Raw genomic sequence first — 25414 nt, 5'->3', positions numbered from 1 at the left:
GGAGATAGATTGTACCCTGGATTATCACAGGATACTTTTTAGGATTCCGAACCTTAAAAGGAGAAACGGAGCCCATAGAGGATCACTTTGTTGTCTGCCTGTCCGTCCGTCCGTCCGTCCGTCCGTCTGTCTGTCTGTCTGGAAAACGTATAGGGTACTTCCCGTTAACCTCATGAATCTATACTCTATACTAATAAATAAAATTGGAGTGTCTGTCTGTAATTTCGAAATAACTACCTCATATTAAGGTCATATGGTTATTTGAACGATACCAACACTGAATCACACGTTTTTAAAATTTTTGTCTGTCTGTCTGTCTGTCTGTCTGTCTGTCTGTTTGAAAAGGCTAATCTTGGGAACGGCTGAACCGATTTTGACGGGATTTTCACAGACAGGTAGAGAATTGACCAGGGAGTAACATAGACTACTTTTTAACCGACTTTCAAAAAGGGAGTTGTGTTTTTCTACCTATGTACACCGAAATCTCCGAGATTTCTGAACCGATTTGCGTCATTTCTTTTTTAATCGATAGAGGAACTTTGCGACATTGTTTCATAAAAAATTTGGAGTCCAACTCCTCAATCCTGATGCTGCAGGGGATCTGACCAATCCACGCGGGCGAAGCTGCGGGCATCAGCTAGTGAATCATAAAATTTGGCAGGTAGGTAGCTTATAGCACGAGTAAAGGAAAACATGGCCGGTTTTTATCTCGGTAAATCAATGAGTTCTCACGGGATTTTCATAAACCTATATCCTCGGGAACGGGTCGCGGGCATCAGCTAGTCGATAATACAATAAATAAATAATGTGTATTTGTAATCTCTGCTTTTTAACCAACTTCCCAAAAAAAAGAGGTTCATAATTCGGTGTTTACTTTTTTCTTATTTACTAGTATGTACCTACATTGATTTTTAGGGTTCCGTACCTCAAAATAAAAAAGGAATCCTTATAGGATCACTTCGTTGTCTGTCAGTCTGTCGTGTCTGTCAAAAAGGAGTAAACACATTAATTATTATTATTATATTGGTTTGCGAATGCTTGCACGATGGTACGGAACCCTAGGTGTGTGAGGCGGACTCGCACTTGAGCAGTTTTTGCACTTAGCCCTAGTTCGCACGAGCGTTAAAAAAGCGTTGCGTTAAAACCCGGCGTTGCGCTGACAATAAAGTGCGCGATAAAAAAAGCGTTGACGTGTAAACAGATACTTGGGAATGCATTTGTTCTATTTGGACGCTTTTTTAACGTATCTGTTCACACGTCAGCGCTTTTTTATCGCGCACTTTGTATTGTCAGCGCAACGCCGGGTTTTAACGCAACGATTTTTAACGCTCGTGCGAACTAGAGCTTATTCTGTGTCCATAAGAAAATTAATTCTTAATACTGCAAAACGAGATTAGCGTTCAATTGAAATACTTATGTTGTTTTGTAAAAAATATTCCCGGAAACGAATACCTTATCTCGAGTTTTCAATTGAAAATTGTATTTACCTGATTAGATAGAAAATCACTACAACAAAATAATTAACGTTTTAATAGCAGGACGTCGATTAGATTAGAATATAGGAGATTAGAGTAATTAATAAATATCAGATATTTCCTCTTGTTTCTCGTATTTGTCAAAAGAGGTATTAGGACAACATGAAGTCGGTGTCTATAGTGTTGTTATTTGCGATACTTGCCTGCGTTCATGGTGAATCTGAAGAACTTCCTTTGGCAAAGCCTTGCAATGCAACAGCATGCCAACTTCCCGACTGTAGGTGCTCAGATACAGACATACCAGGGGGACTTCAACCTAGACATACGCCTCAGGTAACATCAAATTATTTTGTACAGGCTATCATGTAACTTTGCTGTAATTTATTACTAGACTAGCTGTGCCCGCGACTTCGTTCGCGTGGAATAGTGACTTTTCGGGCAGCATTGTACGTTAAAAATGTTCGCCGTGATTCTTTAAATTGACATAACTTTTTTATTTATGAACCGATTGACATGAAATCAACACTAAATGTTAAGTGAAGCTTACTACAATATATTAGTGAAAACTGTATCTAAATCGAATAAGCCGTTTCTGATATAAGCGTGCACAAACACACAGATAAACAGACAAACAGACAAAAAAAAATTAATTACAATTTCGGGTTCGGCATCGATATAATAACAACCCCTGCTACTTTTTTTTTATATATTTCCATTGTACAGACACCACTTTTCTACAATTTAATTATATGTATAGATGATGTCCGCGACTTCGTCCGCGTGGATGTAGGGTTTTGCTTTTCTGGGATAAAAAGTTGCCCATGCCAATTTATGGGAAGCCAGCTACCTCTGTACCAATTTTCATATAAATCGGTTAAACGGATGGGTCTTTAAAAATCCCGTGGGAACTTTTTAATAATACGGGATAAAAAATTAAATTAAAAATTTTAAAAACCCTCTACACAAAAACCTCTAAAAAGTTAAAAAATAATAAGTAGTATGTATTTGGCCGTTTAGGTTTAATCTAATTAGTAAAGTTTTTATCCAAGCCTCTTTGCGTCGGGGGACGCTAAAGATAACAGAAACTATTCTATCTAAAACAGATGATTTTCAAAGCTGTTACCTTAAGCAGTTCCCAGAAGCGACGAGCGCTTATTATCAAGACTTAAATCCATTCTACTATGTCTGTATGCGTCGGCCTTAACTTTGGTTAATTTCTATTTAATTTCAGTTTGTCCTCCTAACTTTCGACGATGCTATCTCAGAGCTGAACACACAGACTTACCGATCTATGCTATATGGACGTGTCAATAAAAATCAGTGCCCAATTGGAGTCACTTTCTACATGCAACATGAATACACTGACTATACTATGGTTAATGAGCTTTACAACCAAGGCTACGAAATCGCGCTACACTCCATTTCGCATAGAACGCCTCAAGACTTCTGGAGAAACGCTACATACGACCAACTGATGCGTGAAATCGGAGATCAAAAACAACAAATAGCTATGTTTGCCAATATACCGGCTAGCACTATAACCGGTTAGCTACTTTCAATATTAATTTGTTATTTATTAAGAAAACTATAAAATATTTTAGATGCAACATCGATCAAACCCGAAGAATTAGCAATTTGCATTCAAATCGTATAATGTAGTTTCAGAGACAGACAAAAAAACCGGCCAAGTGCGAGTCAGACTCGCGCACTGAGGGTTCCGTACTCCGGTATTTTTTCCAACATTTTGCACGATAAATCAAAAACTATTATGCATAAAAATAAATAAAAATCTGTTTTAGAATGTACAAGTAAAGCCCTTTCTTATGATACCCCACTTGGTATAGTTATCTTACTTTGAAAATTTAAACAGATTTAAAAAAAAAAATCTGTGATGGAAGCACAAATTCACGGTTCTACCTACCTGCCAAATTTCATAACTCTAGGTCAACGGGAAGTACCTTTAGTTTTTCTTGACAGACACGACGGACGGACGGACAAACAGACAGACAGACAACAAAGTGATCCTATAAAGGTCCCGTTTTTCCTATTGAGGTACGGAACCCTAAAAATATGTTTTGTATGGTACTTACCTACCCATAAGTATGTAATCGTGCCTACGCTAACGCTGTCTTTATTCTAGGAGTCCGCAGTCCATTTCTACAAATGAGTGGCAATAATACTTTTAAAATGATGAAGAGCGCTGGCTTAACATACGACTTGTCCTGGCCTACCACCAGATTCACCAACCCTGGTTTATGGCCATATACCCTAGACTACAGATCTACACAAGATTGTGTCGTAAGTCCTTGCCCCACCGCAAGCTTTCCTGGCTCCTGGGTCATCCCAATGATAGCTTGGACAGATTTAGGAGGGTTCCCATGCTCTATGGCCGATGCCTGTTTCTTCCAGTAAGTATGGAAGGATTCTAAACATGTATATTATTTTTTTAAACTGGCCAAGTGCGAGTCAGACTCGCGCACCGAGGGTTCCATACTCGGGTATTTTTTTCGCACGATAAATCAAAAACTATTATGCATAAAAATAAATAAAAATCTAATTTTGGAATGTACAGGTAAAGACCTTTCATATACATCTATCTTTCTTTCCCCATTTGGTATCTGTTATCTTACTTTAAAAATTGTAAAATTCTTTATTTGTTCATGAACACTTATGTATTATTTTTTTGTGATGTACCTAAGCACAAATTCACGGTGTTCGGATTTTTTTTTACTTGTGCTACCTGCCAAAATCATGATTCTAGATTAACGGAAAGTACTCTATAGATTTTCTTGACAGACGGACAGACAACGAAGAGATCCTATAAGGGTTCCTTTTTCTTTTTGAGGTACGAAACCCTAAAACCAGTATTAAACATTTTTTAAACAATTTTAACCCTTTTATTTAGACTCAATAAACTAATGCTCAAGACCACCAAGTGGTTTTCACTGTAGTTTAAAAACCAATTAATAACGCTAAATTCGAATATGATGTTCTTTTAGTTCCTCTCTATGTTAACATTGCAAGACATCTCGTGAATATAGAGACAGAATTCCAATAATTCCGATTTTTAGGCCAACTTTTTTTAATCTAGGCCAGATACTGAAGAGGGATGGTACCAGTTCATAATTCAGAACTTTGAGAGACACTACCTCGGAAATCGGGCGCCATTCGGGTTTTACATTCATGAGGCATTCATTAGACCCAGACCACACGTCTGGAGAGCCATGGAGCGGTTCCTCGACACAATCAACAACATTAACGATATATTCATGGTTAGTTAGTTTTTATACCTACTATTATAAATAAATAATAAATAAATCTTTATTATCTTAGCAGAACATTATTTACAGACTTTGGTGTGAGGCCCTGCCTCCTGATGAAGTGAAAACTGTGTTTCAGGACTATTAATTTTATATTACGTAGATATACTTGAAAAACAACCTGCTCAACAACCAAATTAATATTTATTAAAATGATAGGATTCAACAAAGGAAATTAAATATCTTAATTTTCTTTATCCCTTACCTCTAAAAGAATGTGAATACATCGTTCCCACTTAGGGCTAATTCGCACGAGAGCTTTATTAATTATTTAAAAAGCGTTCAAATAGAGCAAATGTATTCCCAAGTAGGTATCTGTTCACACGTCAACGCTTTTTTATAGCGCACTTTGTATTGTCAGCGCAACGCCGGGTTTTAACGCAACATTTTTTTAACACTCGTGCGAATTAGGGCTTCGACTTAGTTTTCAGATTTATTCCTTGTCCTCTAAGACCTACCTACCTGCCAAATTTCATGATTCTAGGTCAACGGGAAGTACCCTAGATAGGTTTTCTTGACAGACACGGCGGACGGACGGACGACCGGACGGATAGACAGACAGACAGACAGACAGACAGTCAGACAGTCAGACAGACAGGTAGACAGACAACAAAGTGATACTATAAGGGTTCCGTTTTTCCTTTTGAGGTAAGGAACCCTAAAAATAATGTAATTTTGCTTTCAGGTGAACGCGAAAGAAGTAATCGATTGGGTTCGGGATCCCGTTCCAATCAATGAATATGCGAAGAAGGAGTGCAGGCGCACAGTGCCATCAGCTTGTACCGGTCGATCTTGTCCGCCGCTCTTCAATCCGGCTAATGAGGTATGATTCTTACTATCCATCATCATCATCATCATCATCATCATCATCATCATGATCAACCGATAGCTGTCCACAGCTGGACCTAGGTCTCTCGTAGCGATTTCCATACATCACGGTCTTGCACTGCCTGAATACAGCGGCTCCCTCTGACTCGTTTGATGTCATCTGTCCACCTAGTGAGTCAGTGCGAGATCGCCATTCTAGCACCTTGGGGACCCAACGTCTATTGGCTTTGCGAAGTTCCTATGTGCCCTGGCCATTGCCACTTCCGCTTCGCAACCCGTTGTGACTTGTGATACCTATTGTGTTGGTTAGATTTTTATTTATTTTTAAATTTAGGTATAGTCTAGCGCTTGGCTGCAATCAGACCTGCTAGCAAGTGATGATGAAGCCTAAGATGCCGCGCGCTTGCCTAGAAGTTGCCTATTCACTCTTGACTTGAAGGTACTCATATTAAAAGTGGAAGGGAAAACTGATGCCGGAAGGGCGTTCCATATCCTAGCGGTTCGGATTGGAAACTTTGGTTCAGATACTTTGGTTCTCCTACGGATCTGCTCATTTTTGATTTGATTTGTATGTACCTAAGAAATATATTTTCTTGTACCTAAGAACTTGCTCGTCATAAATGTAAGATTTTGTTTTTGATCAATCAATATTACTTATTTACTTTTTTCAGAAAACTTACTACATGCGAGTCTGCGAGAGCTGTCCAAGAAATCATCCGTGGGTGGACAATCCACTCGGACTTTAAGTTAATACAAAAGACAATGAAATACAATTGTAATACCTAGCTTTATTAAAATACATATTATTAATTACTTATATCAATTCTCAAATACTGAAAGTAGTTTAGCAAAACAGCTGGTGGAAAAGCAAAATTTCTTTCCTCACAAGAACTTGGGGCGTTGAAGTCTTGTGCTAAAAACGTTACGATACATTTCACCGCGATTATAATTAGTCTCATCTGGTGACAGAAGAGCTGACTCAGTTTTTGCGCAAAGGATCAGCCTGGCTGTCCAGCGCGGAAATGCAGCCAGTTCGCCATCCTACGCGGGCGTGATTTGTGCAGTTATTAGATAAGGCTAGCTTTAAGTTTGACTGTAACAGTTAAAAAAGAGGGTCTGAAAATGAAGTGTGTACCAACCTATGTAGAATTGTGGATATCTAAGTACATACCCACAAGCTCTACAATATCATTATCACATTAAGTAATCCGTTTTCATTAAAAAACATGGAAAAGAACTTTTTAAAGATTTTATAAACCGATAATTAAAATAAATCTTATTATGTTACGAAGTCGTTATCGATTCGTTATCAAAGTCGATATCTTTTCGGTAGGTACCTACCTACAAAAAAACCTTTTACAATATACCTGCGACATATATAACTAGATGATACCCGCGACATCGTCCGCTTGGATTTAGGTATTTTTAAAATCCCGTGAGAACTCTGCTTATTCGGGATAAAAGTTGCCTATGTCCAATTTCCAGGACGTAATATGTGTACTGAATTTCATATAAATCGGTTAAACGGATGGATCTTTAGGAAATCCCTTTAATTTTCCGGGATAAAAAGTAACCTATGTCCGTCCCCGGGATGTAAGCTAACTCTATATCTTTCCTCAAAATTGGTTTAACTGTTGAGACGTGAAAAGCTTGCAGACAAACAGAGAGACTTTCGCATTTATAATATTAGTATGGAAGTATGGATAATATGTAAAAAGTAAAAAAAGGGAATCGTTTATGATACATTTATTTACGCCAAATAGTAACTATTCCATATCCAAAAATGATTAAGCTAGAGGTCTTGACAATATCGCATTGGACATGTGCACAATCCGCAACATCGTTTTGAAATATTTCAGTAATTCTTTATCGTTTCCTCGAACATCGATTCGAAAAATATCGAAAATTGATCGACTTCTCATCTTGCCGATTGCACACATATAATATTATTATCTAAATAACATTAACATTTGGTATAGACTTCTTAAGAGTCAAGTCAGTTAAGATCTAATGTTACAATATTAATAATTTTAAATGGACAATATTTTGACTTTATTTAATCTTAATAATACGAATTAGCTGTAATTGATCTGCGGAATAAATACGTTTGCTTTCTTGTTTTGTTTCAAACATTTAACAATTGACTTAAACATACTATATTTTAGTGAAATAGTCTGAGTTGTCGTTTTAAACATCTCGCGAGGTTTGACCATTTCCCTAAGGGATATGGTGAAATCCCGGTTAATACCATTTTTCTGCGACATATATATTTAATATTTAGACCCCGTTTCCACCTAAATGGGGCGGAGAGGAAATGTTTCAATCGATTTTTAAAAGATGACAATATGATAATTTTTAATGTTATGATTGGTTGATTGTACACATTTTAGGTAAAACCGGGCCTTAGTCAATTTTATTTAATTTTTTACTTTAGGAGACAGACAGAATTGAATTGAAGTATCATATTATTGTAAATAATTACTCAGTAAATTCAAAATACCTACAATAAAACAATTATATTTTAGGCTCAATGATAGTTTCTTGGGGGTCATTTAGTGATTTTTGACAATAGGTATCATAACTCCACAGACAATTGTTTAGATTAGAACAAATGCAAGTTATGAACCTTATAATAAAGATAATACAAACGATGTACAACAATTACTATATTCACTATGGAGTATTTACAACGGTTAAATCTACAAAACTATAGAAAGTGAAAAACTTTGAAATTACGACATACTAATGCTTCCACTGGTTAAGTTCTTAGAGTATAATTATATAAACTATAAAGCTATCACAATCTAATTCAATAAATTACTAACTTAGTACGATAATGTTTATTTACAATCAACAATTAATGATTCAAAGACTATTCGAGCTTACGTCTCCCTTAAACAACTAAAATCATTGAAGCTGGTTAAAAAGATTTCGTTTCTGAGGTAGAACGTAAAATAATTTAACTCTAATCAGTAGGTACATTAAGTACATAGTGACTATTTACAATCGACGTAGATACAATCCACTACAAAATAAAGTAATAAATTGCCACGAAAATATTTTAAGTTAGCACTTAAACACTAAAAAACATAGATTTAACTTGCTTGACAAAAAAGTACAAAGTTCTGACTTTCAAATTTTATCATGAAAAGTTAAATCCAAAACTCATGGGCCACCAACCATTTTAGACTAATGTGGTCAGAAAATACTTTGTATATAAGTTTTGTTGAAAAGAATTGGCAAAATATTACTTTTTACAACCATTTGGAAGTATTTCGTCGTTCATTTTGTAGTTTTGTACTGATAACTAAAATAACCTAGCAACGAAAATTCTATTTACAACTTTGCGAGTAATATTTACATTAAATACGTAAAATAAAATAAATTAGTTGGTAATACTGTAGAATTTTTAAAGCTTATAATCAGAAAACAAGTAACTAAACATATCAGTCCGTATTTTGCAATTGGTAAGTCGCACTTGAACCATTTCATATTATTTATTACTTCAAAAATTAATCAATATTATTATCATTGAATAGATACTTATAACAATGAATATTAAAATAACTTTGAAGATCTTATTATAAAAACTTATTGTTTATATTAATTATAATACTCTTGCTAATCTTGCAGTAAATTCAAATCTTGTTTTCATATTACAATTAAGTACACAGTGCTTGAACTTATGAACTGTACTTATAACATTTTCTTTCGTAACTAAAATAAAGTTACAATAGTGTCAAATGATTTTAAAAACGTTTAAAAATTGAGTTATTTTAATCAACAATTTATCTTCTTTGTTAAAGGACATTCTAATAATAATAATTAATAATAATTATTATTAATGGGGTTAAAGTAATGAAACTCAAAATAAAAATGTATTTCTTTTTTAAAATCATTTTAAAAAATCTTTGCTAAATCAATCTTCTCTTTCTTCAAACAGGATTAATCATCCTTGTCCAGAGCAACTTTTAAAATAACTGGTCAACATAACAAATGAGTGTCTTTATTCAATTACAAACATGGTGATCCCGTTTGGATCGACAAATTTCACAATGCACTCGACAGCACCAAACAAACCGGCATCTGCATTTCTCTTCGTGGTCTCTCACTCTGGTTTGGTATCCGCGACCGCAACAAAGCAATCGACACCCGTCCAACCCGGCCGAGGTCCTGTTGCAAGTCCTTCCCCGAGTGCCCAATATCCCTAACCTGTAAAAATTACATAAAAACTAAAACATTGAAACATTTCATAGGGTCCGTTTTTCATTATCTTGAAGAAAAGGTAACAATTTATGTCTCGCTGAAATGCGTTACCCCCCGTCCACACACTGCCCGTGTGGCATGGGAAGGAGCGAGGGACGAAGGCAGAGACGTAGTGTGGTTACTCGCATGTTCCTCGTTCATACCCATCGCTCCCTATTTTGTCGGTAAGTATGCAATAGCGCGCACGCTGCCAGTTTCGACGTCCATCGCGTTGCAAAGGCAAGCGACCTAGTGCGGTGGTGTCGCGATTAATTACGCGAGTAGGGCAGTGTGTGGACACACAGTAAGAGACGCACTTGTTGTCCATACGACCTTGTTACAGCAAACTGACAATGAACTCAAATACGAGGAAAAACTATGAACTCCAAAAGGTCTAAAGTGTTGGGCAAATCGCGTCGCTTACGCGTTTCTCCGAGAAGGTTTCTGCGATTTGTTCGTCTTTTAAACAAACTAAGGAAAATCAACCATAGCAAACAACACCTTAACATCTAAAGATAATCAGATTGTGCACCATTAAAAATCCACCAGCCACATCTTTGCTGATTCTGATGACCTCTAGTCACTAAATAAAATTCGAATAGTGTATTTACTTACTCATCATTCGGCTCACAGTAGTCAGGAGAATCTTCCAAATAGACTAGATCAGTTTTATTCGGTTTTTTCATATCTGGATGGAGCGGTCGCAGTTTTCTTATATTTTTACCTCTTTTTCTTTCTACGACCTGAAAAAAGGTGAAATTCCGAACTGTAAGTATAAAGAGCAATTTAAAAAGATAACTTACGATTTTCAAAATCCAAGATAAGAGAAAAAAAAACGTTTAATAAAGACAATATCCGGCTTTGCACCTTATTCGATTTTTCAGTAATCTGCCAGCCTGATCAGTGCTGAACAAAACTTACAAACAAAGTTATGTTACGCTTTTCTTTTTCTTATGTCTGTTTATCTATGACTAAACGGAATACCTAGCTGGTACCCAAAATAATCCGTGGACCGTGGCATGTGGAAGTCTCGACAAGAGACTTAGGTATGTCCAGCAGAAGACGTCTATCCATTGATGATGATGATGATAATGAATAGCTCAAAGGAACGGACTGAATTCCGAAAGGTCGGCGTTTCAAACCCCACCCGTCACAATATTGTCGTACATACCTACTCCTAGCACAAGCTTAGTTGAGGGAAAGAGGAATTTAGTTATTCTTTAAAAAAATATAAATACTTACTCACCTATTCTTTAAAAAAATATAAATACCTACTCACCTTAACATGTGAAGCGCCCTCGTACCTGGTGCTCAGCACGTCGCCCACCAGCCGCAGCTGCGGCAGGCGGCGCCAGCACACGCGCACGGAACACGAGCCCGACATGCCGTGGCACTTGCACACGCGCTGCATGCGACCACGCACAGCCTGCAACAGTTACAGCACCCTCAGTATAACATTGCTCTAGAGGTCTTCCCGCATCGACCGGCTGGCCGATGGGGAATTCTGGTCGGGGCAGTTTTGCCCCACTGCAGAAGGTCTTCCCCCTCATGAAGACCTTCTGTGTGTGACCTTCGGTGTTTGCGTTGTTTGCTGGTGGAGTTATTGGCTGGTTCCGAGGAAGAGCGGGTGCGATTGGAGCGCTCCTCCATTAATTTGGCCCTGACCGCGCCGGGTAAGAGAATAAGATTTTACTTCTCACCAATGCTGATATAGTGCCTGGCAAATAACTTGGGCATTAACGCGATTGGCTGATGAATGGCGGGTGCAAGCGATTGGTTAATCAGTCGGCGCGAGTGCTTGATTGGTTGATACGTCGACTTTAACTTACCAGATTCGCCAACTTTCTCCCACTACGCTGCTTCAGGTCCAAGTTGTTTGCCGGACACTATAGTATTTAAGAATCAAAACACTTTAGCGTTAAAAGTAAAATGGCCCTTAACTGCCTTGTGTTAATGCTCAAGTTTGTACATGTATTTACGGACAGCGTTCCAAGCGGAAACGTTGCGAAATTCAAACCAATGGTACTGAATTCTTGACTTTAAATCAAGAAATTGTAGGTCCATTTTACTTTGAAATTATTTTGTTTCGGCTCTCGAATACTAACAAAATAAATTGGTGGACGTAAAATCTTATACTGAGGGTAGGTAAAGGACAGTTACAGACAAGTACCTGGGTCGTGCAATAGCAAGACGCGTTGTTGGACGACCCAGCTATGTATGGATGGACGATTTTATGTAGGAGCCTGTAAACTGTCGGAAGAGGGCAGTGGCAGTTGAGTTGGCAGTCAGGGGCCAAGATCCTAAAATAAGTAAGTGGGTACCTATAGTCAAAAAAATTATGGTTGATTTTAATTGCACATGTAGACATTCACATACATTAATCCGGCAGGACTTTTTTTACATTCTCTCTATAGTTAGATATTTTAAAATATTCAATACTTACTCTACGACCAGCTTCGTTATTGTGTAGATTCATCAGACCTTCATCAGTTTCCCTGTCCTCTTTAGCGTCTACAAAGTCCCGGCTATACTTCTCCCCGTATCTTATGTCCTGTAATAAAAGTTTTGTATTATAAAAATGTAAAAAGATAGGAACTTGTGTATCTATCTGTTATAACTTTTACGGCTATAAGACCAATGAGCTGATCTTTACAGAATTTCTTTGGAACAGTGCCAATGTATAGGTAATCTAAATGCCTTACCTACACTAATTATTCTGGCAGAAGTTTTTAGTCCTACGGGAGACCAACAATTCAAAAAAAAATAAGAAACTAAAGTAAAAAAAAGTCAGCGGGGACTTCCGACAAAGTGAAAACTGAAAACTATAAAATAACAGTTTTCTTTTTGGACTTTGATTTCGTGGTAAATGACTATGCGACGACCCGTCAACATAATAAATATTATGGCCTGAACTCCTAGGCCAGTTCGGGTCGTACCTTCGTCCGGCACTTACCGCACGATTGCTCAGTCTAGACGCCTTCGTTGAACCTCTATATAAATATCATAACATTCTTACTCTGTGCTCAAAAGTTCCTAGGTAGGATTTCCAAAAACATGCTTCATCTAAATACCTCTGAACAGCCTCCCCACTGCCAATGCCGCGGCGTGCGTTTTCTCACACGAGCATCGCAAGAACACTCATTTAGTTCGCCTCGACTGCAAGCTCGTGCAACTGTATGTGCTAATGCTGCTGCAGACAGGGCGTGGACGAAAGCAGATTCGCGAGATTCTATAATAGAAAAGATAGATCAAATTTTAATATTTTCCATGGAAAAAGTCACGATAAACTAACGGGGATCCACCAAATCGACTTCCTAGAAGCCTGCCTAGACTTCTAACACTATGTCGTCTGCGTAAAGTACAGAAATGCTTTCTGGGGCTGAGTATTTCCTTTTATAATATGGTTCCAAAATAATATTTAAATTTGCCATTACAAAAATTAACATTGTGTAAAAATACACTTAGGTAATTTGAGGCTTGATTCCTGAGTCACAAACTCACAAAGTCGAGTAGAAGCAAACGGCTGAGCTTTCAGTTTCCCACAAGAACTTGTATTGTCACATATTATAACTCTTTCTGATTTGAAAAGAGCAACTGCTGAGTCTCTTGCCGACTCTTCTCAGTAGAATCTTCATCCTGGAATCATCAGGAGATGGAGGAGTAGTATAAAATGACGCTAATTGATCTACAAGAAATAATTAAATTCTTATTTTGGTTTGATTTTGATTTTTGAAAATCCACTATCTAAGTATTAAATCTGAAAACACTAGTTCCCAGATATAAAATGGTTCACTGACCGACTTGATTTGGGATACCAAAAAGCAAAGATCTTTGCACTGTCGAAATAAGAGGGCAAATAAGCTTACATCCGAGATTTTATATATAAAGGTCTATGGGCCAAATAACACTGGTCGTGAAACTAGTAGGATACGTTAAACAAACTGAGCCACTCCATCAACAAGTACACACGTGATCCCAGTAATCGACATTTGAAAATAAACAAGATACATGAAGAGAAGAAATTCCTTGAACACAATCTTGAAGTGGACTCTACAATACGTCTGACATGAACCATAGTTCATAAGGCGCCTTAAATATAAACAGTTTATCTTGGTGACGTATACAATGCTGTTTCAAAAATTTTCAGTTCCCTTTTGAAGAAAGTTTGGCTAAATTATAGAATAAAAAACTGAAATACAGTTAAAAGATACCTAACTATTAATTATCGATTCGAATTATTGTATCTTGACACCATTCCACGTGGGTATGATTTAAACAGTAATCAGATACCTAAGGCTAGTAAAAGTCTGATTGTAAAATATTTTCAATTTAAAAAAAAATATATTGTACTACATAATTATATTGTTACTAGGTAGTAGGTACTCATAAGCCTAGAAACATTTAATAACAAATACACCTTGTAGGACGTGTTTACAGGTCACATCAAAATTTGGCGTGATAATAATGGATTGCACATTGTTTACACGTCATAGTGTTTAGATTAATTTATTTAAAAACTTGGCTTAGACAGGTGGGTGGTTTTAATCGTTTACAAACGTAGCACAGTTGCATTGATCTGAATCTGAATTTTTATACGCATACGGCATATTTGTTTACGACCACGCAAAAAATACTATTCATCGAAAATAACCAAAGTGGATAAGTAATAATCCTTCTAATAGCATTAGTGCATTCGTTAAATTGTTACTCAAATCCAGAATTAGGCTTACTTGCATTCAGTAAGAATATAAACAGTTTTGACGAACGAGACTGTTCAAAGAGAATCCGGGAACATCAAAGGGCATGTGGTGTTCACTTAACACCGTCCTTTGAACTGGGATCACCGTTGAGGTGAGGATTGCAAGCGATAATTGTTTAAGTATTTACGGCTTGCTTTGAATTGGTATGATGGGTAACGGAAATTTTCAATTTTATGACTTCAATTGCAGATGCTAATAAGCGAGTTAAACGAGACCTAACTGCTTAATTTCTTAGACTCATTTTACGACTTTTATTATATTTCATGAAATTAAAGCCGGACCGAAGAAAATTTTTTTCGATATTCAAGAGAGGCTACTTTACAACCGATTGACTAGGTAACAAACAGCGAATTCTACGAGTACTTACTAAATTTTAGCACCCCGCCAAAAATATCAGTAGAATTGTCAACGGTGCTGCAGTTCCAACGGCTGTTTCGAAACTGATGCTGACACTCTTCAATTGCCTGCTGTGCTCCTGTTTGTATTACCTGAAATCAGAATATAATAAATTGAAAAGCATTGAAAACAAATACAGTATTGAGCAAATAGAACAAACAATAAGAAATTCTAATGGGATTTTTAGATATCTAAATCCACGTAGACACAGTCGCGGGACCAAACGTGTGTATTATTATGATAATAATAGAGATCAATGACCGAACGATAATAATATTTGGCGAAGAGATGCGGGTGCCCGCAATGCGATCAAGAGGTCTCTCATTCAATTTCCGATTATTATCTATTTAGTACCTAATGGAAAAAAGGTCAATCAAAAATATGAGCTTGTATGACTGCCAATTTTTTTTTGACACCATAATCATCACAGATTGTGACAATAACTTTAAGAAAAGGTACCTGAAGTTAATTTTATTGATTAATTTCAGTAACAATCATTAAAATGCATTGAATTTTCATAGCTTGTTGATTTAAATACATACTTAAGAAGGCTCTCTCCGTCACTCGTTTCATACAATCGTAGTTCCAATTTCATTTGAATATTAAGCAACCAAAATCCATGAAATTTTGCAGACATATTTTAGAAACTAATATCTATGTCTGTGGTTTTCCAGATTTCTGTTTAAATATTCGGTTTCAAAGTTACGCGGTCTTAAAAAATTTCATACAAATATTTGAGCCCCTGTAATTTTAAAACTACATATTTTTAGAAAAATCTAAAACACCAGATATTAGTTTCTAGAATATGTCTGCAAAATTTCATGGACTTTGGTTGCTTAATATTCAAATGAAATTGGAACTACGATTGTATGAAACGAGTGACGGAGAGAGCCCTGTTAATAGTTATGAAGTCTTCGTTTTTATAAATATTACAATGTAAAGATGCTCAACTAAAAGTAGTCTAGAATAGAAATTACTGTTAATCTGTATTCGATTACTCAATTAATGTAAAGTCGAAGCGAATATTCCATTAAGAACATAATGCACGTCGGAATTTTATCTCGTTTGCCATCTTGAATAAAAATCTTGTACATAAAGATTTTATTTCATGAGCGTCATTTCAGTTAATTGCTATTTGATGAGCTGCTTCGATTTTTACTGTTTTCAATCGACTTTGTTTTCTCATTTATGATATTTTATGGATGAACTGTCTAAAATATATATATACCTACATATACATATACATTTACATATACATTTTGCTTTTATTGGATGAATAATGATGTTCGTCTATTAACAAAATTTTAGATAATTGTTTAGTTATAATTAGTATCCAAAATATTATAAAGTTAAGTCCTAAATTAATTTCTCACCTGCACCATTTTATCAGATAGCATACATAATTGCTTTTGTCGCTCGACCAAGTATTCTAATCTATGACAGCTTTCTTTGTGTAGTGTTGTAAAGATTTCTAAAGAAGTGTTAGAAGACTGGATGGGTCTACTCGGTGCTGCTAAATTCCTGTAACAATTAAAACAGTCATAAATACCTATGTTATTTAAAATCAAGCATTAGTATTTAATAATAAAAAGGAACATTTATGTTTTAGATAAGTTTTTAATCTGAATTTCATTTAAAACTTGATTCCAAGAGTAGATATAATTAATAGGAATCAACATTATTTAAGTAAACGAAGGATGAAATTATTGCCATAAAGAGAAAATTAAAATAAACACAATTTGCATACTAAATGATGAGATACCTTCATAAGTGGAATGTATCTTGTTATACTTGAACGAAAGCAAACACCCATCCCGGCTCTTGGCAAACATTGGAGACAGGATAATAATTGTTAGTGAAATAAACATAGCTAATTTGCTTGCTCTGCAATGCCACCCAACTCAAGAACCGAGAACGAGTTCCGTACTATAAATAACAATGTTAAACATCATCGTCTGACAATTCAAATGAAGTGAGCTTAGTGAGAGAACCCTCGTAAACAATGCAAGTAAGCTAAGGTAATTAGTCTCGAGACGTCCGCTCCGTACGAACTCTAGCACTCGAGTGAGAAATGCCACTCGAAGAAAACAAAACTCGCTATTACCTACCCTCCGCTTTTGTTCTTTAAAAAATTCTCTATTCAAACCGGCCAATGGGAACGGGTGCGCCACAGTACGTTGATTGGCCGACGACCTCCCTTGAGTGCAAGTGGAAATAAAAAGTGCTCGGGTAAATGAGGCTCGCTGTCTCTTTTTGTCTTTGGCAGGACGTGTATGTGTATTCCGCTCGGTTTTTCGTTTTAATTGCAAACATGAGAGGATGTGTAAAGGGTTGTAAGACCTTGAGTGCCGCACGTGCAGAGACTGCGGCATCGGGGAAGCGCATTCAACTTGTTTATGGGGGGAAGGGATCTTGTTTATGTCATCCATGTTGTCAGATGGGGGTTACAGCGTAATATTCCTGTATGACGAGTTGTCTTGCCACTACCAAGATTCATTATATGGGTCAATTAAAATTGAGTGTACTTTTGCAGTTACAGTGCTTAAGAGCTTTCAGGTAGTTTCCTTCAGCTCAGAATGCTTCACATATTTATATAATATGGTTGAAGAGGACAAGTAGGTACAATAAAGCGTCAACATGACCATTATATAAAACATCCGTAACAATTGGATTATATGGGGTAAAAAAATGACATAATTCGTTAATTGTAGTATAAAATATAATTAGTTTTAACGACGTTCCGCATAGAGCGTAGATAGACGAAGCGATATTGCCATTAGTAGGTACTTAAAGGTATATATATTCACTAATTTCTATAATCAATCAGGTGTTGTGTTACTTGAAATAAAAACTAAATAGTCGCATGCTTTATGGCAATAAAACTTGCTACACTGACAAAGTGTGTTACCCACTTTACGCCTGCCGTTTATTTCTTTATGAATTAGCAAAATAGCCGTACTTTTTTTTTTCTTGATTTACTTAGATACTACGGTAGATAAACGATGAAGAAGTCGACATAAAGTAGCCTAATACAGTGACCTATATTTTTTTAATTGATCAATATGGAATTATTTGGTTTTGATCATCCCTATCATGTAAATAATATCTTAGGGGTGGTATGACTTAGTAGCGATTGCACATAAATTACTATCAGAGATCGAAGAATAGTAAATTCTCATATAATACGTGATTAAATTAAGGATCACGCCCGGCTCAGAAACATATAATAATGCGCACAATATATAAAAAGAAATGGGTACTGAAAAAGTCACTGCTAGTTTCAGCCACACCATTGCCATTTTCAGCAAAAAAAAAGTACGCTAAAACCCTAGAACACTTAGCAATGCTTCAATTCAAAAAATGTTGCTGAGGGCCCTTTAGCTTAGCCAGATTACGAAAGAAAATATTATATTTCATTTAAATCGTCATTTAATGATTTATATTTAAGCTTGTTGTATTTTCAATAGGTGCCTAGTGAAGGTTCGACATTTCAGCAAACAATCGTAGTTCCAATTTCATAGTCCAACCAAAGTTCATGAAATTTTGCTGACATATTCTAGAAACTAATATCTGGGTCTGTGGTGTTTTAGATTTTTCTAAAAATATGTAGTTTTAAAATTACAGGGGCTCAAAGATTTGTATGAAACGTCTGAATAATAATAATTATTTTACCCATACTTAAAACCCTACTCATGCCTCTAATTTGTTTGTACCAGTTCCTTTCACTATAGAAACTGTTTCCTTACATTTACTTAGAAGAATCACTACTATTGAAAATCGAAGCGTAACTAAGTTGTAATTTTTGGGTACGATCCTGTTTATAAAATGACGACCTCCCACGTGCTCTTACTTTGAAAACATCTAAACGTAACTTCGTGCCAGTTGCTCTACTAGTAATAATTATTTTAATTTATTTCTATTAACAATTGCCCAAAATGCTGTGAATATTTCTGTTTCCTATTTTGTACCTTTAAGATTTTTATACAATCATTATTGCTTGCCTAGTTTTTTCCCCGAGGAACCCCTCGGGGAAAATAAAATAGCTGATATCACAAGGTCCTTACATTTTATTATAATTTTTTTTTAATGCCTAGTAAAAAATTTTACTTGACCTAGTAATTGGCTAATCACGGCTACAGCCTATACTTAGTGCTATAAAGTGGGCACATTAGGCGAAGTGTATTACGTTTTTGAAGCAAAAATGCGTTGATTCTTCGTCGTGAATCACAATGTCGCGAATATTCACTTCATTGCGAACTGTGTGGTCGTAGAATTAAATAGGTAATGTAAAGATGGTGAATGTTTAATGTTTGTAAATGCCATCTAATGATGATGATAATTCATCATCGTCAACCGATAGACGCCCATGTGCTGGAACATAGGTCTCTTATAGGGATTTCCACACGCCACAGGCGCAAGTAATCCATTTGGTAAGTATCGCCTGTCTACTAGTGGGAGGCTGCGCTGAGGTCGCCATTCCAGCACCTTGGGATCCCAACGTCCAGCGGTTTTTCGGACTATGTGCCTTGCCCATTGCCACTTCAGCTTCGCAACCTGCTGAGGTAGGTACGTCGGACTCTCGTTCTACGTAATCCGTTATTCGTGCTTATAATTTTATTTAACGAATAATTTTGAATCGAGAATACTTAGTTGACAGCTGAACCTCCTGCCGCCGCGTGACGAAATCGTCTATGGCCGAGCACGGTCTTTTATGACGCCGCAACGCGTGAAATAGCGTTTAAAATGTTACCTGCATTGATTGTTGCCCTAGGTTCACTGCCTCGCTGGACTTCCTTATTAGGTATTTGAACAGCAAAATAATTTGTTTTACAGTATTTAATTCAATTAAATACTACTTATTTAATAATAAGTAGTCTATTTTCTTCTTCGTCATAGCCCAGTCAGAGTATATTCTGACGCTTGCTTTATATGTACCTATATTCTATAAGAGAATGAATCAGTATCTACTTCTCATGCAAACTATTGCTGTCTAGAGTACGGTCTACCTACTTACTAGCTATTTTTAAATTGCTCTCATCATCGTAATCATCTCATAATCTAAAACCAAGTACGGTAAGTAATACGGTAATATTCCTATATTACCGTATTACTTACCGTACTTGGTTTAAACTCCTGTTTAAAGTCAAAGTCCACACGCAGACTAAGTGCGGATTATCAAAGTTCACAAAACTTAGAGAACATTACAGAAAAATTCCGATGTGCTACTTAACCGTTAAGACAAGGGATATTTAATTGCTTAAAACACACAAAACTCTGCACATAACTCTAAAAAGGTAGAGGTGAGCTCGAATAAACACCAGATTCCCCGAGTGACGTATAAATTGCTCTGCGTATTTTGATTTTTTAATCTACAATATACAATATTTTTTAATACATATTTTGTACAAGTGTAAATTAAAAATTTATAACACCCCCGACAAGTGAAGGTTACAGTACTGATAACTTTCAAACGGCTGAGCCGATTTTCTTGGATTATAGCTAAGAACACTCTCAATCAAGCCACCTTTCAAACAAAAAAAAAAAACTAAATTAAAATCGGTTCATTAGTATAGTAGCTACGATGCCACAGACAGATACACAGATGTACACGTCAAACTTATAACACCCCTCTTTTTGGGTCAGGGGTTGAAAAGAATCTTCATTTACCAAAAAAACTACAGTGAAAAATCTACGGAGATATTCGTACCAAAAGAAAGAACTTGATTGTCGAGTAATTAGCCTAATTATTGTTATCGTTTCAGGAAACACCGTTGCATATTGTTGACTAAGTGATGGGTACGTGTAAGGTGTAAGTTTCACCATACATCGCGGTTTTAGAGAGATTGCCACTTTCAGAACGAGCCTAGTTTTCACTGATACATATTTCGATATTGTCAGCTCAAAAAGATGTTAAGTAGGCGATTCTCTCACTTTTTAACTAGGTACCTTTCTGTTACAAAGTTTTTAAAATAATTGAAACTACATTGGTACCTTATACCTATGAAAAAGTAGGTAGATATTATAGAATTTTAACACTGATCTTTTTAAAAACGACAAACTTTGTATTTCGTTTCTTTCATCTTAAAAATAAAAATATAGTAGAGAAATATTTAAGTAGGTATTTATTTGTCCTGACTTTATCTTTTAAAATTATTAAGATCGGTATCCATCAGTTTAATTTTAAGATAATCTTATCAATGATGATTTTAATTTACTAAGATAAAATTTTCACATAATTAATAAGTTGAACTAACCGGATCGTTAATTCTTCTATAAATTTTACAATTTACTCTTTTCAATAGGTCTGTCTGACCCACAGACAGACCGATGGACCGTCTCTAGAAGGCATAACAGTTTTCTTGAATAGCTTTAAATCTGGAGGATAACAAACCGTTCATGTAAGCAAAAGAAAATTCATACTAAAAATTCTTTCCATTCTCTACGCATTAGTCAATTTAACGACACTCGCGTAAAATACACACGGTTTTTAGTATTCGTCATAGCTAGGCTTTCCATAAACTTTGATTTTCACGGATTTTTTCCGATATGAAACATTCATTGTAAATATTGTTTGATTGAGCCTGATTAACTTAAATTTCATAAAATTGTCTTTACATACCCAATATAAGTAAAAAAAAAATATACACACTGCACAATTACAAAATATTATACCCAATACATATTTTAAATTCAAGTAAGATATAATTTATTTGGTGCTTAAATGTGTATTTAAAATTAGTCAAAATCAAAATAATTAATTTTAAATTTTTATCCTGTAGAAGGAAAATGGCTACAGTCTCATTGCAATGAGTACAGTCAAGATGTACCCAGATCAACCCACTTACCAATAAGTAACCATTATCTATTTTTGTCGTAGACAATATGTTGAGCATAACCCAATAACACATTTATACTATTGATATTATGTTACGTTCATATTACATGGCGTATGTAATTCGTGCTCAGTGATGAGTAAGACAGAAGATAAAAACGCATCAGTGTAGAAGCGATAGCACTCTATCTATTGAACCAAGTGTCCTAGTTTTAAGAATAAACGCATATTATGACGTTAAAAAACCAGGATTTCAAACTAGGACACTTGGTTAAATTTAAAGAGTACTATCGCTCTATGAATTGAACCCAGTGTCCTAGTTTTAAGTCTCCTTTTTAAAAGAACTGTACGTACATGTCTAACTGTATGTGACATAAAACGTTGTAATTCTTTTTTACATAATGTATTATCATTGCCTAGACCACAATATATTACAAATTAGTTTTCAAAAACCTGGCTACCCTACTACACAGGGCTGAGTCACAGGTGTGTTGAGTTCACCCTTCGATTGCCCTGTTTATATCGTTTTTATGCAATGAATATTGACATGCTATTTAATAAGTTCTCAGTCATAAACTTTTACGAGTATGTCTAGGTTTAAACCATGTTTTTACCTTCCTACATTCATTTGTTGCAATTATATACTCTGGTAATTGCTACCAAAATCATAGACACGAATATATGTAAGTATACAGATAAATAAAATTTTCAAACAAATAAAAAGTAAAAGTGTCTGTCAGTGATTTCTAAATTCTTGAGCTCATAACGTAACCTTATTATCACCTATTTCTCAAATTGTCTCTGTCTTTTTTGTAACTATTTAAGCTTGCGCTTGACTGCAATCAAACCGGGCAGGAGATGATGCAGCCTAAGGTGGAGCGCGCCTGCCCAGAAGGTGCCTTATAGCCTATTCCATTTTTCTTTTGAAGGTACTCATGTTATAGCTAGCGGGAGAAACGGAAATAGAAAGGACATGCCTCTCTGTCTCTTTATAATGTAGGCTAATCTTGGAAGAGCTGAGCCCATTTTGAAAGGATGTTTACAGATTTTTATATCCAGGAACGTGAGTTCCATGGGATAACTGTTTTTGCATATAAACAAGGTCACAGGTGACTGCTAATAATATTAAAAGGAGGGTCAGATAATATGTTTTCTCTAAAAAAAGTTTTTCAACTGATTTTTGTTTTATAATATTTAAAAAAAAAAAAAAATTGATTTATATTAAAAGATGCTTAATTTCAATTTTAGAACATTCGAGCTTTGTGATTTCTTGTAGCGTCAGTGCCAAAAATGCAGCTTTTATGATCATGCTTCGCTCGCGCTTCAATTGCATATTGCTTGATACCTGGAACTTCATCCGCATGGATTTACGTTATTGAAATCCCCTGGGAACTTTTTGTTTTTCCGGGATAAAAACATGACAAAAATGGTGTCAGGTGCTATAAAATATAAAATTTTGTTATGGCTCAGCTCGTTTATCTTTCGCTTATTTTATCTGTAAGTATTAAATTTAAAAAGTGCGAATTTCCTATTGTATTCCTATCTTATTGTCAAATTGAAAGGTAAAATACCACCAACCAACCAGGTATTCACCCAGTCAAGTCGAGTAAAAGTTTTTTTCCCATGGAAAGATTCGGTTAAGACCCGGGTAAAACCCCCCCGAAATCAATTCCTGGCTACGGCCTTGTTTATGAAAGTTTTTATAATGTAAATGGCAAGTGTTGAGCTCCTTCCTGCTACAGACAAATGAAACAAAAGGCGATCGTCCTGCTTAATAAAGTGCAAGTCAAGTATAATGACACTCTACCTGCTTCATTACTAAGCCACAGCATAGCTAAATGGGTATACTGGTGCAGGTGCTTTCTAAGCCAAATTGCGTTAGAAATATTTCATGTATGAATAAGGAACCTAGAAATTTGTAAGAGTAAAATTATTTTAAGCAGGTTACTACGGTCATGTTCTGATTTTAGAAACTAGTGAATAGCGGAAAAATCTTAAAATTGTACATTTTTTTTAGGTTTAGCGTGAAAATCTAATTCAGGTTACAGTGGTCGCGACCCAGTTGTCACTTTTTAATTGGCAAAAAAAGTTAATAATTAAGGAACGTAGGTATGTACTGTACCTACATATAAAAAGTGAGAAGAGTAGACTGACGTGATGGTTTTTTAAAAGAATAAAAAATCATAATGAGCAGTCTTATGGATATCAAAACATCAGTACATTATAAAAAACCCTCTATCTGTATTAATTAGCAACGAACACTAAAAATAACTTGATATAAATGAATTACATAAAACCTAAGTTTGATATACAGCTGAATGTCTATAAAATGCGTTATCTGCGCAATAAAGTGAAAAACCAGTAAACACTTTATTGAAAAAAATAAAAAGCTCATGAAAATGAGCTTTACGGTTAATAAAAAGTGGCCATATTGAGAAAAGCGATTTAGTATCGTTGTAATTAGATAGATGGCGCTATGTGGCAATATAATCGTAACTTTTACTGAGATGTCTTTATTTTAATAAACATGGATAAAATCTCTTGTATGATCCTGTATTTAATTAAATTTGGTAAGTTTACATAAGACTTTGTTAGTCTTAAGATCAACAGGGGATGCTTATAGCAACTTATAATAATTATTATTTTAATTATTGACATTTTAATATTTACAATAATATACATATATTATTTGCATAATATCATGTGAATGTAATTAAAAAATATAACTGAAAATAAACTATCAATATTACCTCAACAATATTGTTTGACTCATGGAACTCTACCTGCATCTAGCTATCAAGAAATTATTTCCTAATGTCAAAACAAAGCGAATGCAAATAGATTTTATGACAAAAGTTGTACAGGTCGTGATTTATTACCATTAACAGTACTTAGGTACTTATTATGGTATATAATTTAAAGAAACTAGTCTCTTTCAACTACAAGACACCGATACGATACGATACGACTTTGGCGGAATATATTTTTTTACTTGGCAGGTTGTATAGTTAAGCCAAACGATCAAGCTACACCAACGAAGTAGATAAATCTTAATTAACATCTTGCAGCCCAAGCACAATTTGCAATAACGTAACGATAGTTACTTTTTTGCGACAGAGCGTTACATAATTATGTTATTTAGAGAGAGAGAGAGCCCGCGGGCCAGACAACACCCTTTAAGTTTAACAATTTATTAAAGTTTAGGTACAGATACCATATCTGGCAGGAAATTGCCACGACACTTAGTGTCTAACATGACGTGATCTCTAACACTATTCCGAAGATAATATACAAAAATTAAAATTTATACTTTGACGTAAGATTTTACACGTCTTTGTCACCAACTCATAAGGGACGTCTAAAAATTAAGACCAACAGATCGTGTAGTTTATTTCCTATGGTATTCCATTACGAACAAACGTTTGTCGTACATTATAAAAGGCACAAGCACTAGCAAATGTCACAATCTATCAATTTATGGTTGGCTCTCGGTTTCTCAAGCTCAAGCTTGACCTTTGTACGAGATAAGTCACAGGGTAGAGATTACAGCGTAACTGA

General features: G+C 35.5%; 2 protein-coding genes across 3 annotated transcripts in view; one reads left to right on the top strand and one right to left on the bottom strand.

Annotated features, from left to right (window-relative positions):
• Positions 1-1528: 1528 nt before the first annotated feature.
• LOC123865319 (chitin deacetylase 8-like) lies at positions 1529-6929 on the top strand. Its single transcript, XM_045906276.1, has 6 exons — positions 1529-1808; positions 2707-3019; positions 3616-3883; positions 4567-4747; positions 5481-5618; positions 6295-6929. The coding sequence occupies exons 1-6, from the start codon at positions 1638-1640 to the stop codon at positions 6367-6369; spliced, it is 1146 nt and encodes a 381-aa protein (XP_045762232.1). The 5' UTR covers positions 1529-1637; the 3' UTR covers positions 6370-6929.
• A 424-nt stretch (positions 6930-7353) lies between these two features.
• LOC123865688 (protein wingless-like) overlaps positions 7354-25414 on the bottom strand; it is a 78987-nt gene continuing 60926 nt past the window's right edge. The window contains exons 1-8 of one of the 2 annotated variants that reach the window (XM_045906892.1): positions 16787-17070; positions 16398-16545; positions 14996-15116; positions 12940-13097; positions 12312-12419; positions 11148-11294; positions 10484-10611; positions 7354-9835 (exon numbers count right to left, since the gene is read on the bottom strand). In XM_045906892.1, the coding sequence (XP_045762848.1) occupies positions 9634-9835; positions 10484-10611; positions 11148-11294; positions 12312-12419; positions 12940-13097; positions 14996-15116; positions 16398-16421 (888 nt within the window). In that variant the 5' untranslated portion in view covers positions 16422-16545; positions 16787-17070 and the 3' untranslated portion in view covers positions 7354-9633. Of the gene's footprint in view, positions 9836-10483; positions 10612-11147; positions 11295-12311; positions 12420-12939; positions 13098-14995; positions 15117-16397; positions 16546-16786; positions 17071-25414 lie in introns of those variants that run through there. The other variant, XM_045906891.1, reaches the window with a different exon arrangement.

The sequence above is a fragment of the Maniola jurtina genome, chromosome 5 (assembly GCF_905333055.1).
Source record: "Maniola jurtina chromosome 5, ilManJurt1.1, whole genome shotgun sequence".
Classification (NCBI taxonomy): Eukaryota; Metazoa; Arthropoda; class Insecta; order Lepidoptera; family Nymphalidae; genus Maniola; species Maniola jurtina.
The sequence above is the reverse complement of the archived record's forward strand: the minus strand, read 5'-3'. Positions and strand labels throughout refer to the sequence as shown.

What these genes read in the sequence shown, in the direction of transcription:
- LOC123865319 (XM_045906276.1), top strand. Translation starts at nt 1,638, where the DNA reads ATGAAGTCGGTGTCTATAGTGTTGTTATTTGCGATACTTGCCTGCGTT. An exon ending in AACCTAGACATACGCCTCAG is followed by an intron (nt 1,809 to 2,706) that starts GTAACATCAAAT and finishes ATTTAATTTCAG; the next exon opens with TTTGTCCTCCTAACTTTCGA. An exon ending in GCCGATGCCTGTTTCTTCCA is followed by an intron (nt 3,884 to 4,566) that starts GTAAGTATGGAA and finishes TTTTTAATCTAG; the next exon opens with GCCAGATACTGAAGAGGGAT.